Genomic DNA, 12732 nt, shown 5'->3' with positions numbered 1-12732 from the left:
TTTAAAAGATCTCACGGTAACAGTCGTCCCACAGGAGTCCAAGCTGAAGCTGAACAGAGCTCTGGCACTGTCTGTCGCCATGGGAACACAGCTGGGGTCCAGTAAAGTGGTCCGGTTGGGCTGAGTGGGCGGGATGGTGTGGGTGGTGTCGACCACTGCCATCATCCTCCCCTCTGGCAAACACACTGTCAGGGAAACACTGCAAGATTATTAAAACTGAAAAAAACACTTTAATACCTCAGTCTGAGCTTGTGGTGTGTACCTAGTAGTTCTCCAACAGGAAAGGTGCATTCATGGACAAGACTGTCCTCCACTTTCAGAGACTCTGAGTCCACAACGGACACGTTCACTCCAGAGACAAGACCTCGCAATGTCAGCTCCTGCATGCAAAAATTATTTTATCAAGTATCCATGAGTATAAATTCTTTCTTTGCATTTAAAAGGTTTTAACAAATAAAGCCCTGTGCATAATCATCCTATGATCTTTTTCGCACTTACCTAAATCAAATTAGCCATTGAGACAGGTTTTTTTTCGTGTAAAAACTATTCACAGAGAAATCCGTGAGAGTCGCTAACAGCCGGACGTGGCTAACACTGATTAGCTCGGGGCAATACGGTGAAAGCATTAAAAACGTCTTTTTTAACCACTAATACTGCTCAAAATAACACCAAACCTCTGCAGCAGCATGAGAAGAGTCCTTACACAGAAAACAAAGAACCAATGGGCTCCTTCCTTTTAGATTGACTTTACTTTACTACGAAAGGAGCAGGTACGGGGTCAGTAGGCAAGTCTTTCAAAACACTCTTTACCAACAACTACACCTCCTCCGCTGCTCCTCTATACCAAGGCGTCCCCCAGGGTACTGTGCTTGGTCCTCTCCTGTTCAACCTCTACATGCTCCGTCTTGGTAATAACACACTGTCATGGTTTCAACTTCTGCTTCTACGCCAATGCTGTCCAGCTTTTCATCTTGACTAAATCCCTCACCACTGCAACCCGTTCCCCCTGTCTCACTGAAACTGAATAAAGGATGCAGTGCAACGTCCTCAAACTACACTGTAATAAATTGGATGTGATCATCTGCCCCAAACGGCTCACCGTCCATAACACCACTCTCTCTCCCTCCCCAAACATCTGCAGCCTCTGAGTTATTTTTAACAGCAACCTCTCCTTCGAACAAGTCAGTCTGCCTTTTTTCCACCTAAATAGCTCATCTCCGCCTCAATCTCCCTCCAAGACGGAGCCTTCTCCATTACTCTCTCCCATCAAAACTCACATTTTCAGAACAGCTTTCTAATATCTCATTAATGATGTGTGTTGTATATTTTTTGTGTGTTTTCTATGATCATTTTAACTTATCACTGAGTATCCTGAAAAACGCTCTTTAAATAAAATGTAGTTCATGTTAAAAAGCACATTAGCTGAATGGCACACACAGATTAGGCATTTGTTGAGTAAATGGGAAAGAAAAACAAATTAAATTAAAAAATATTGGAATCTGCTAAGAGCCTTTCTGTGACTACACTACCTGAGCATAATGTAAACTATAAAATCATCCCGAAGGATGATGCTAATGTAACACAACTAGTCCACTGCAGGAAAGTACACATCCGGTAATAGACTGATCACCACGTAGTTCATCCCAGGGCTGTAGAGTGGGATCTCCACAGTCAAGTAGTCCAGCTCCGCCTCCACCACGAACCCACCCATCTCCACCAGGTCCCAATCCAGTTTGTGCACTCCGAGGTAGAGCTCCCACTGCAGCTCGGCCTGGGCCCCGTGGTGCAGCAGCACCAGCAGGCTGTTCTCTGTGCACTTCCCCTCCAGCTTGGGGGAACCTGGAGCTGCACCAGGGTAGACAGGCAATCATCAGTATATTGATTTAAATAAATGGTCTAAATCAATAGTGATGAATCAGTCACTCACCTGCATATTCAACACTCTGCTCTATAGTAGCTTTATGGTAAAACAACTCTCCACTGTGTAAGATGCGAAGAGTAAAGGTGAAAGAGAGGCTGTATGTCTCATAGCCGCCGCCTATATACTGGGATGAGACAGCAGGTTGTTTCAGATTGTTTTTAAACTTCTACACATAATAAAATACGGCTCAGTGTTTGGTTACTCTCACCGCTGGGATTATTTTGGGATGTGACAACGGGAAATGCAGCCCGTAGGAGTGGCTCCCGTTGGAGTGGGAGAGCCTGGACACACTGAGGTCGTCCGTGTCGCTCTGGGCCCAGGTTAAAAGGTCACCGCCACCATCTACTGTCACCTTCTGGAGGGAAACATCAGGTGGGAAGACGCCTAAAGTGACGGAGAACAATCCCTTAGAGGGGGCTGTGTCAGTGGAGAGAGAGAAAAAGAGAGATCAGTGTCTTCAGCACATTAGAAACGTAATGGCTCCAGTTTAACATTTCTTTGTGATAAACGTTAAAAGCACTTTTCTAAACGATGGATAGATCCAAAACAAAATTTACCCTTTATCCCAAACAAGCTCCAATGTTTGTTTTCTATTTTAAAGATTAATCTTTGTTGAGTTGCTGCTAAAGTACAGATAAATAGAAAGTAACATTATACATATATATATATATATATATATATATATATATATATATATATATATATATATATATATATATTAAAAAGAGCATTTGTCTGTCTGCAAAATCACATTTAAAATAATGATATTGATCCAGTGAGAGGTTTTATTTCACCTCACATCGGAACAAACCCTTCAAATGTGTGAAACAAAACCTTCAAGTAGTTTGTTGTGACATTTTGCTTGAAAACGTGAATGTTGTAACATTATACACAATGTGTTCACATTTTGATATGACATGATACAGTTAGTAACAGACTTTGCTTTATTGTCATTCAATAAATACACCCTTCACATATTAGACGAAATTTCGTTAACTTGGCTCAAAGAGAAGTGGACACATAATAATATCTTAAATTTGAATATAAACTACAGAATATAAAAGCTGACATAACTTAAGACAGGTTAAAATATTACGTGCATGAAAAGTACAATGATACAAGCGTAAAGTTACGTAAAACGATAATTCACAATAGGAGGTAGCAGGATGTTGTAACCTAATGAGGATGAGGATCCCGTGCAGGGTGGGGGGGTGTGGGTGTGGGGGTGTGGAGGGACTGATACAGAGTTTATTTATTGTCCCCGAGTGTTCAACAGTCCTATGGCCAGGGGGAAGAAACGGTCTCTGAACCCAGACGTCCCGCTGTAGCTGCTGCAGAACCTCCTGCCAGTGGTTAGCATGAAAACAGTCCGTGGTGAAAAGAAAAAACGTTTCTATATTTTAAAGTCAATATTTAGCCACATTTCCCCTCATTCTGTTAAAGGATACTGAATAATCACCCGGCCCGAATGCACAATCTGTATTTCTTTAACATTATTTTATCAATCAAATACGCATAAAGAAACTAGTTCCTACAGAAAGCCTTACTGTTAGCGAGGACTGGGCTTTGTGTGATGAGCGGAGTCTTGAGGAGCCTGAAGGAGCGATGCTGTGTGAGAGGCCAGCGTTCGTCCTCCCACTGACTCATGAAGAACAGATCCACGGACATGGACTGGCTGTACCGCCCCCTTACAACTCCGCTCTGGAAGAATCACAGCAGACACGCTGAAAGCTGAAACCCACATGAGTCACTGAGAACATGTTGCAGATGTAAAACTGATTTCTATAGTACATCGTGTTTACCTTAATGTGTCCACCACGGGCTCCTAAAGGAATCCTGACCTCCACTCTCCCCTCCTGCAGGCTGATTTTGTATCCCCTCTTTTTACTCTCAGACGCACTCAGATTCTCTCCGTTCACGCCGATCCTCACGCCTGCGTCCCTGAACTGACCGTGGACTAACGCAGACAGAACATAAGGCACAGCCCACAGAAGGTCAGACCCATCGGCTGCAGCCTTGTCTAGGGTGGGAAAAAAGAGGACAGATATTCACTCTGGTATTTATTTAACCGTTGCACAATAATGTAATGCTGAGAAACTATGCTCACTCAGAGCACAGGTTACAGTCGTGTCAACGGCGAGGACGTATCTCTGGAGTCGGTACAGGACTGTCGCTCTGACAATCTCTAAATCCACTCCCTTCTCCTGGGAAAAAAAAACCACCCACACATAGAATCCAGAAAGCACTGATACTAAAGGCAAGGATTTAAAGTTGAATATGCACTAGTGAAGATTATCATCTCTGAGTACCTTGACGAAGTATGAGAGAGGGGAGGAGTAGGGGCAGCGGAGGGTGAGGTGAGAGGCATGCAGTGAGATGTGGTAGCCCAGAGCAGCAGCTTCTCTCAGGGACAACAACACCCTCGATTGCTCTGGAAGGTGGTCGTCTCTGTGGAACACCACAGCCACGTCTGCCTCATCAGATCCCTGCTCAGTGACAAAAAGGCGCCTAATGTACTTATTTGTGAAGCCTCAGAGCAAAATAAATTCTTCATCCTGGTTATGACAATAAAAGCAAAGTTATAAAAACTAATAAATCTCGAGGCATTTGTTTCACACCAACCGTTTTCTCATTTTTGGAGGTTATGGGCAGGACAGGCTGCTGGATGAACAGCTAGAGAGGTAAAGAAAAGACATCAAATACGTTCACAAATGGTTTAAATCTTACCCCAGTACAGTGAAACACAGTAAGCGCCACGTTTTAAAAAGATACATGGAGTCACACTGCATTCTTCTCTGTTAAGAAAACTGTTTTTTTACCCCAGCATGCGTCAGAAAAGGTTAAAGATCCCATATCATTCTTATTTTTTTGGTCATACCTGTATTTTGGGTTTCCACTCAAACATGTTTACATGCTTTAATGTTATGTTTGTTTGTTTTTAATTAAAAGAGAAATCAGAAAATAATGATATTACACAACTTTACATCTTCCTCTATCATACATTTATTTAATTTTGTATTTCTTTATTATTATATATTTAAATATATATATTTTTTTTAAGACTCAACCAATTGTTTTACCGACACTATACAATTTATTTCTCATATATTCATATCAAAAATATATTATAATTTCTTGTATATTTATTTAATTGAATCAAAATGTATAAACTTGTTAATGTATTGAAGTATACAAAATATAAATTCATTATAATAAATAAATAAATAAATAGCAAAACATGAAAAGTAATAAGTAAATAAAATACACATTCTTATGCTCCACTCTGAAGCACAGAAGTTTATGAATACAGGCTGTGTGTATTTCTCTGTGGATTGCGCGCTTTGATACTTATTTATAAAGCACCTCAACCAGCTTTATAATAAAAAAAACATTTGACAGTAAGGGACCTTTAACCTTCAAAATACGACTCTCTCTAAGAATTAAGAACCCCAAGTGTGGATGTGATAACTCCGCAGGTAAGTAATTCACCTCCATGTAGTTTTCCTCACAGACAATCTCTCTGGAGCTCCACCTCCCATGGAGCGGGCAGTGGAGCTGGAAGGGATAGGCTGCCACCTTCCCATCCGCCTGCAGGTTCACAAACCAGAGACGCAGGTGATAGTCTGTGCCTCTCTGCAGGGGAAAGACAGAGGAGCTGTGTTGTTAGTAAAGCAATCCTGTGACATATCAAAGCAACAAAGAAAGGTAGAAAAATGTACCATGCTGTGGACGTGACAGGCAAGGAAGGATGCACGAAACACCAGGTCCCCAACTTCATTCATGAGGACGGTGTAACCGCAGAGCGTGGCCTCCTCCTCAGACAACAGGTGGACTCCATACTGGTCTGGAGGTTTACGGTAAAAAACTCATCAACGCGGACTTCTTGGATACCTAAACCCGAGCATTTCTACGCAGTGAGGATGAAGAAACATACCTTCAAAGTCAAAACGGATCATCAGGCCGAGGAAGCTGGACTGAACTGAGAGCCAGAAGTGACGCTCGAGACATTTGGTCTGAAACGTTCCTGAAAATAATAAGAATGGCATCAACTCACAACTAACCCCAAAACAAACGTATTTAGTAAAGGGTTTATTGAATGTTGGAATTGAATTGACTGTGAAAATTTGAGTGAGATTATGTAGTTCAGATGTTTCCGTGCACCGTGGGCCTTCTTACACTGAAAAACACACGTTCATAGATACATACAGGAGCATCTCCTCTAGCAGGATTTACTTGTCACGGTTTTGCCTGTCGACCTTTGAACTGTGATATATGATTTGTGAATTAGTGTCACCATTGTTGGGTTTTGATTTTTATGTGTATTTGTTGTCATTTTGTTGTTTCGCTCCTTGTTTTTTGTTGTATATTATATTAATAATATTAATATTAATTATGATTGTAATAATTACATTAATAAAAATGAAGATAAAGCCTTTTAGTGGAATTGTATCATGATTAGACCATATAAAAATAACATGCAGATTATAATTTAGAAAAAACTAACAAAATTAATTCCTATTTTTCCTGAATACACCGATTTGGTGCAATGCTGAGACTGTGTTATTTTTCTTTGTTGTTTTTTTCTTTCTTCCTTGAATTATTTTTTTTATTTAATTTACTTTATATATATACACATACATATATATATTTATGGGTGTATGTATGTGTTTGTATATATTATTATATAATTTCTACCATTACTAACTTATTTGTCAATTTTTAATTGATTTATATTTCTCACTGCCTGCCAACTCAGATATGTATTCTTCCTTATGTATCCTATTAGTCTATTTATTTATTTTATTGAGAATTACAACTGTTCTTATTTTTTTTTATCATTAATGTATTCTTTTTTTTCTTCATATTTTTTCTTAACTATACATGTCCATCTGCTGGGGGGTTGGTATCTGTTCTGGGGTATCTTGAACATAAATCTGTAATTAGAACACTATTGTTGTTTCTAATATGTAAAATTAAATAAACAGACTGTTTTTAAAAAATAAAAACAAATGCTCTTACCTGTGGGCACTGGACTGGTGACACAGACAGGTAAAGTGAGCAGCAACACCACACTGACACAAAAACATATAAGAAGTTTTAACATGAGGCTTTTACACTTTAAGTATAAATCTACATGTCACCTTGTTACTCACCCACACAACCTTTGGGTAAATAAGTGCATTTTCTAAGCGCAAATGTAGAAAGAGTTGGTGTAGAGATGCGCTGTCAGTCGTGTTTACCTTCGGAAAGGACGCCATTTTGACTCGCCTCGCTCATTAAGAGAAGCTAATTAGCACACTTCCGTTTTATTTGGACTTCCTTTTAATTAATAAAGCTTTTCATTAAAAGTTAAGTGGTTATTATCATTATTATTATTATTTCATGAGTTCTTTATGTAAAGTGTTGGATTAAAGTGTGGTCTTACAGCAGCACCAAGTGGACGCGTACCGTACACCGCCGTTACCATGGTTACAGTGCTGCAAATTATGCTAATCTTCATATATTAGCCTACAGTAAAGTCTCTTAAAAGTAATTTCCCCCAGATTTTTTTTACTTTTTTTGGTGTAAATTTAAATATTTTTAAATATAGTATATATTGTTCCTGTTATTTTAATATGTTATATTCCCCTGTGTTTATATTGTTCCTATTTTCCTACAATTTATTGTTTCTTATGGATGCTTCTTCTATGTTTGCTATCCACTTTGCTGCTGTAATAAGGACATCTCCCCTTTTGTGGCACTAAAAAAGTATATTTTATCTTAACGTTTATTTAGAAATGATCTTAAATGGTACAGTAGATGTGTCATTGTTGGTTTTTAGCATTTAAAAATACAGGAATACATGTTTTGTTGTTAAAATGTTGCTATATATATATATATATATATATATATATATATATTAGATTATTTTTAATGAACTGTCTTTACATAGAGCAACCGACTGTACTTTTTAACCTGTGATGGAATATAACTAAGTTTGCCTATTCACTCAATAGCCTACAAGTAGCCTTTATACTTACTTACAGTATATTATATTACTCCACTACATTTGTCTGACAGCTTTAGTTAAAGTTACTTTTCAATTCACCATCCTCTTCCTGTCCAGTGAAAACCATGTATCTTCAATTGTGATGATTTCAAACTAAATAAACTGTTAAAAAACCCTTTAAATAGCTGTACATCAATAGGCTACTACAGTAAGGACATAATAATGATCATAAAGAATACAGTATGATGCATTACTGTGGATTAAATTACCCAACAGTAGCCTATATAAAGGGGTTTAAACGAGCATAACCGTATTAACATGTAGGCTACAGCAGTAAAACTAAACCAGAAACATAAAACATTAGTAAAACACGAACAGGGAACGTTATATTGCACAATTAATACTTTTAAAATACCAATTTTTCCAGCATCAGTGGTGATTGTGTCTGATTCTCCACTGATAAATCAACACATTTATCCCTCTCTTTTTATAGAGCAGCTTTCTTCACATACAGATTACACTGATTCAGTTGTTGCTCAATGTATCGGTTATATTAAGCCAAATGGTGTGAATACAATGCATCCATTGTCATTTGATAAGTAAGTGAAAAATCATATGATCATCGCCAAACACAAGACAAGAGTCCCCTTCTAAGACAGAAAACTCTTTGTCCATTTTTCACTCGTATTTAACTGTGAAGAGTATTGCAAAGAGGTTTTATATCATTTCTTATTATTATTTATATCGGTCATTGAAATGTTTGACTCACCAACTTGAAATATAGAATGAAATACTAAAATAATTAGGATCCTTTAGAGTTATGTGCAAATCAGCAGGATGAATCACTGCTTGTTAAGCAGAGGTGAAGATGTTTAATTAACCTTGACACATGGACACTTTTTCTCAGCAGCAGCCGGTGGGGAGGCGGTGGCGTGATTTGTGTGATCGTCACACTATTGGACCCCTTTCTTTTGTCCGGGGCTGCACAGCTGGACGCCCCCCGGTCACGTCATCCTCGCCACGAGGAAAATGTTACTTAAAGTCAAGTTATGTCACGATTACAGGCTGAGTAATCAGACTTACCAGTGAGAGTCCTGTGGTGAAAGAAAGGTCATGGGTATTTAAAGGATGAGATGTGAAAATGATACTTTGTTCATTATTTGGCGTTTCAGCATTTGTTTGTTGTTTTTAGTTTGGTACAATCACTAAGAAAGATCTGCAACGTCTTTATTTCATGCCTAAACTGAGACAGCGTAGAGTGGACAGACACATATATATATATATATATATATATATATATATATAAGAGATATATATATATATACTATATTGGTCCTCGTCTAGCATTTACAACTTTCTGTTTTATTGCCTGGTGTTTTTTATTGTGGGTGAATGATCAAAACAAACTGCATAAAACAGTCAAACAGAAAAATTGCATGTTGATGACCCGTGAGTCCCGAGTGGTGAGGAACGGGCATTTAAGGGGCAATTATTAAATATGTATCATCTCCTCTATTTAGCGTATATGAGCTGTTACCATCAACCGGGCTCGCAGATCATTTGTGCTGCCAAACAAATTGTGAAACAAAATAAGAAGACCTCTGTGTATGTGGATGCTACACCTTGTAGAGCATTTTAAAGATCCCATATTGTAAAAAGTGAGATTTCAGGGTCTTCTTTTATTATAAAGCAGGTCGAAGTGCTATATAATTACTATGAAAGTATCAGTAAATTGTCTGTAAACCAGCCGTCAGGACTTCTGTACGTTGTGATGTCTCAACTATACTACATATAGATAGAAAGCACTGCAACATTGTTGCTACAGTTATTCCCCGGCTGCAATGATGGTGCAGCAGAGACACAGAGAACGCAGACACTGACCAATCAGAGCAGACCAGGCTCTTTCAGGAGGGTCCTGAAGCCCAGTTCAGACCAAAGATTCGCAAAAGAGACGAGTTGAAACTTACAACTGTTTGCAACGTGCAGGTCTGCAACGTTCTGACACCTGCCAATTCACACCAGTAAGATGAGGCGAGACGGTGTATCATCTCCATAGTATCTCTCTCTCCGTACTTTTTTTTTGTAGCTGGATATAATTTGGTCAGAGATATTCAGATCCTCGCTACAGCTGCATGTCCGGTTGTGGTGAAACAGCGAAAATACCGTTTTATTTCCGATTCACTACTTGGTTCTCGATTACGGCGTTCTCACTCATTAAATTGCTCGCTCGACCCTCTCTCTCTCTCTCTCTCTCTCTCTTTCTGTGTCTCACACACGCTCGTTGAGCACCCGTCCATCACATTTCAACCAGATGACAGTTTGTCAGTGACTTGACCAGCAGACTTTGCTCAGACTTAATTGGCTTTTGAAACAGGCGTCCTGAAACCAGCCGCTGGAGATTTGACGAGCTGAATCGCTGGTGACAACATCAGCCGGTTTGAGTCCAGATGACACGGGTCAGTTCACACCGCTGCAACCTGGTCTGAACTGGGCTTTAAAGAGACAGGCGCTAAAATGAAGTGATTTAGACAAAGGCTGAATACAGGAATATTCAGACAGACAGGATGAGAAAAATAGTGTGTTTTTTGAACATTAAAGCATGTAAACATGTTCTAGTAGAAACCCAAAAGACAAGCATGAACCTGAAACTTAGCATGATGTGGGACCTTTAATGTGGTGAATAGGTCAATCCTGTCGAAGAGTCCTGGTACTGTTGATGTTTTTCAAATTTCCGAAAGGACGGATATATATCTGTCATGTTCTACTGACCGTTCCTCAGGAAAAAGAAACACAATATCAATTGTGTGATGTCCTCTTTTGAATGTGTAATATCTCTACCTGTTTAAGACTCTCGACCAAACACTTACATCAAGTGTTTTGTTTGCAGTCTGACATTTAGATGTCTTCTGTGTTATTTTCCACTGCCTCATTAACATTTGAGTCACATTGTGTCATTAACACCGCACAGCATGCCGGCCCTGACGCTGAGTTCAGGACACCCACGAAGCCGGTGTAGCCGATCATTACTGACGGAAGGAAGTAAAGTCATATGTTGCCATTAAGTTGGATGCTTCATATTCCACATGTAAAGTTATTGCATCATGAGTAATCAACCCTAAAAGTCAGCTCTTGGGAGTTATTTTTTGTGAGAAGAGCAGTTTAGTCCACGTCGTCGTGGCTAATGATGACCTTATCCTGTTTGGTGACACTTGTGTTCACAACCTTCACCACACGCCTCCTCATCTCCATTCTTCTCCACCAATCACATCCTTTTGTTGGCTTGAGGATGAGGAGGATTTAAAGATGAAGAGGTCTATTTATCAGCTCAACGCATCAAACAGAGACAACATTCAGCTCTTTCCACCTTCCCGCCTTCTGATTGGTTATATACATTTTGGACTTTTTGCAGCATTGCACATCATCAGTGTTGACAAGAGTTCTTCTGTTTCCTGTTTGAGGTGGAGATGCTTCGCTCTCAGGTGCAGGTGCTTGTGGCTTTGTTTTCCTCCGTGCTGCTGGTGCAGATCAGCGGCGCTCCACGCAGAGACATGCTGACACTCAGAGCAGACCTCGCAAACGACAAGGTGAGTTTACTATGGAAAAGATTTAAATGGCATGGATTTGTGCCAATCAGGAGTTGAGATAAGGTGTTTTATTTTACATTTGAGGTGCTTATTTAGTTATTTCTCTGTCCTCCTTTAGGATCTCGCTCACTTGCTCTTGCTGAAGTTTGTGTCTGAACTGATGGCAGCGAGAGGAGACGAGATGCTCCCCGAGCTGGAGGAGGAGGAGGGGGTCAGGCAGGAGGTGATGCGGCGGCATCTCCCCCTCACCCAAAGAGAGCGCAAGGCAGGCTGCCGCAACTTCTTCTGGAAAACATTCACCTCGTGTTAACAACAAGAGCAGAGTTGTTCCAGCTGGTGTACTTTTGTTTTTAAATGTACTTTTTAAGGGTAAATGTAATCCATGTTTGCTCACTTTTGTTGTAACTGGATCATTTACTGCAACATGGCAAATATACAGGTGTTTTAGCACTGACAATAACAGTAATGAGGTTGTGTGGTTTGAGACTGGCAAGGATGTACAGTGTGTAAAATAAAATTTTCTGATTTAAAAATGTATGTTTGTCAGGCATTGATTTATCTTTTGTCTTGTGTCTTTAAAGGTCACATTTGCTACTGAGGTTCATACCTACACACATACATACCTAGAACATGTTTACATGCTTTAATGTTCAAAAACACATTATTTTACTCATCCTGTCTGTCTGAATATACCTCCCTCTGTCTGAAGCGCTGCGTTTTAGCTTCATTAAGACTCCCTCCTGAAAAAGCCCAGGCTGCTGTGATTGGTCAGTGAGGGTCTTCAGCATGTGGCTCTCTGCACAGCACTTTCTACCTATATATAGTATATTTGTGACATCACAACCGAACGTCTCCTTTACAACACAGAGATCTCACTTCCTACAATATGGGACCTTATAAGGGGTATTCCAGTGATTTTGTATTGTACTTCCGTAAAGTTTGGAGACGTCTTGGAGACACATTTAAGCAAGAATCGTCACAATTAAAGCAGAGGGTCTGAGATATCTTGAATTTTAGTCTAAGAATGGGTCAAGCCTCCCAAAACACTGTATCCTACATTTCCCATAATGCAACTTAATCAAATTTTTTTGTCAGACCCTCCCTGCCTGGTGTAAAGACATTCAGACTAAAGAATATTCTCTGTCACCAGTAAACTGAACTTGATGTTGAAAAAAGTGCCCCTTTAAGTTTCGATCACGATCGTTTTCGTATAAAAACTGACAAACAAACCGACTGAC

At 39.5% G+C, this 12732-nt stretch overlaps 1 protein-coding gene across 1 annotated transcript; it reads left to right on the top strand.

Annotated features, from left to right (window-relative positions):
• Nucleotides 1–11374: 11374 nt before the first annotated feature.
• On the top strand, nt 11375–11804 carry sst5 (somatostatin 5; the record flags this gene model as incomplete). The annotated part of the gene is made up of 2 exons (XM_083936817.1): nt 11375–11494; nt 11613–11804. 2 exons carry the CDS (start codon nt 11375–11377, stop codon nt 11802–11804), a joined length of 312 nt encoding a protein of 103 aa, XP_083792943.1.
• Nucleotides 11805–12732: the final 928 nt, after the last annotated feature.

This window comes from Echiichthys vipera, assembly GCF_963691815.1.
Source record: "Echiichthys vipera genome assembly, chromosome: 22".
Lineage (NCBI taxonomy): Eukaryota > Metazoa > Chordata > Actinopteri > Perciformes > Trachinidae > Echiichthys > Echiichthys vipera.
This window is presented reverse-complemented; position numbering and strand designations above follow the sequence as displayed.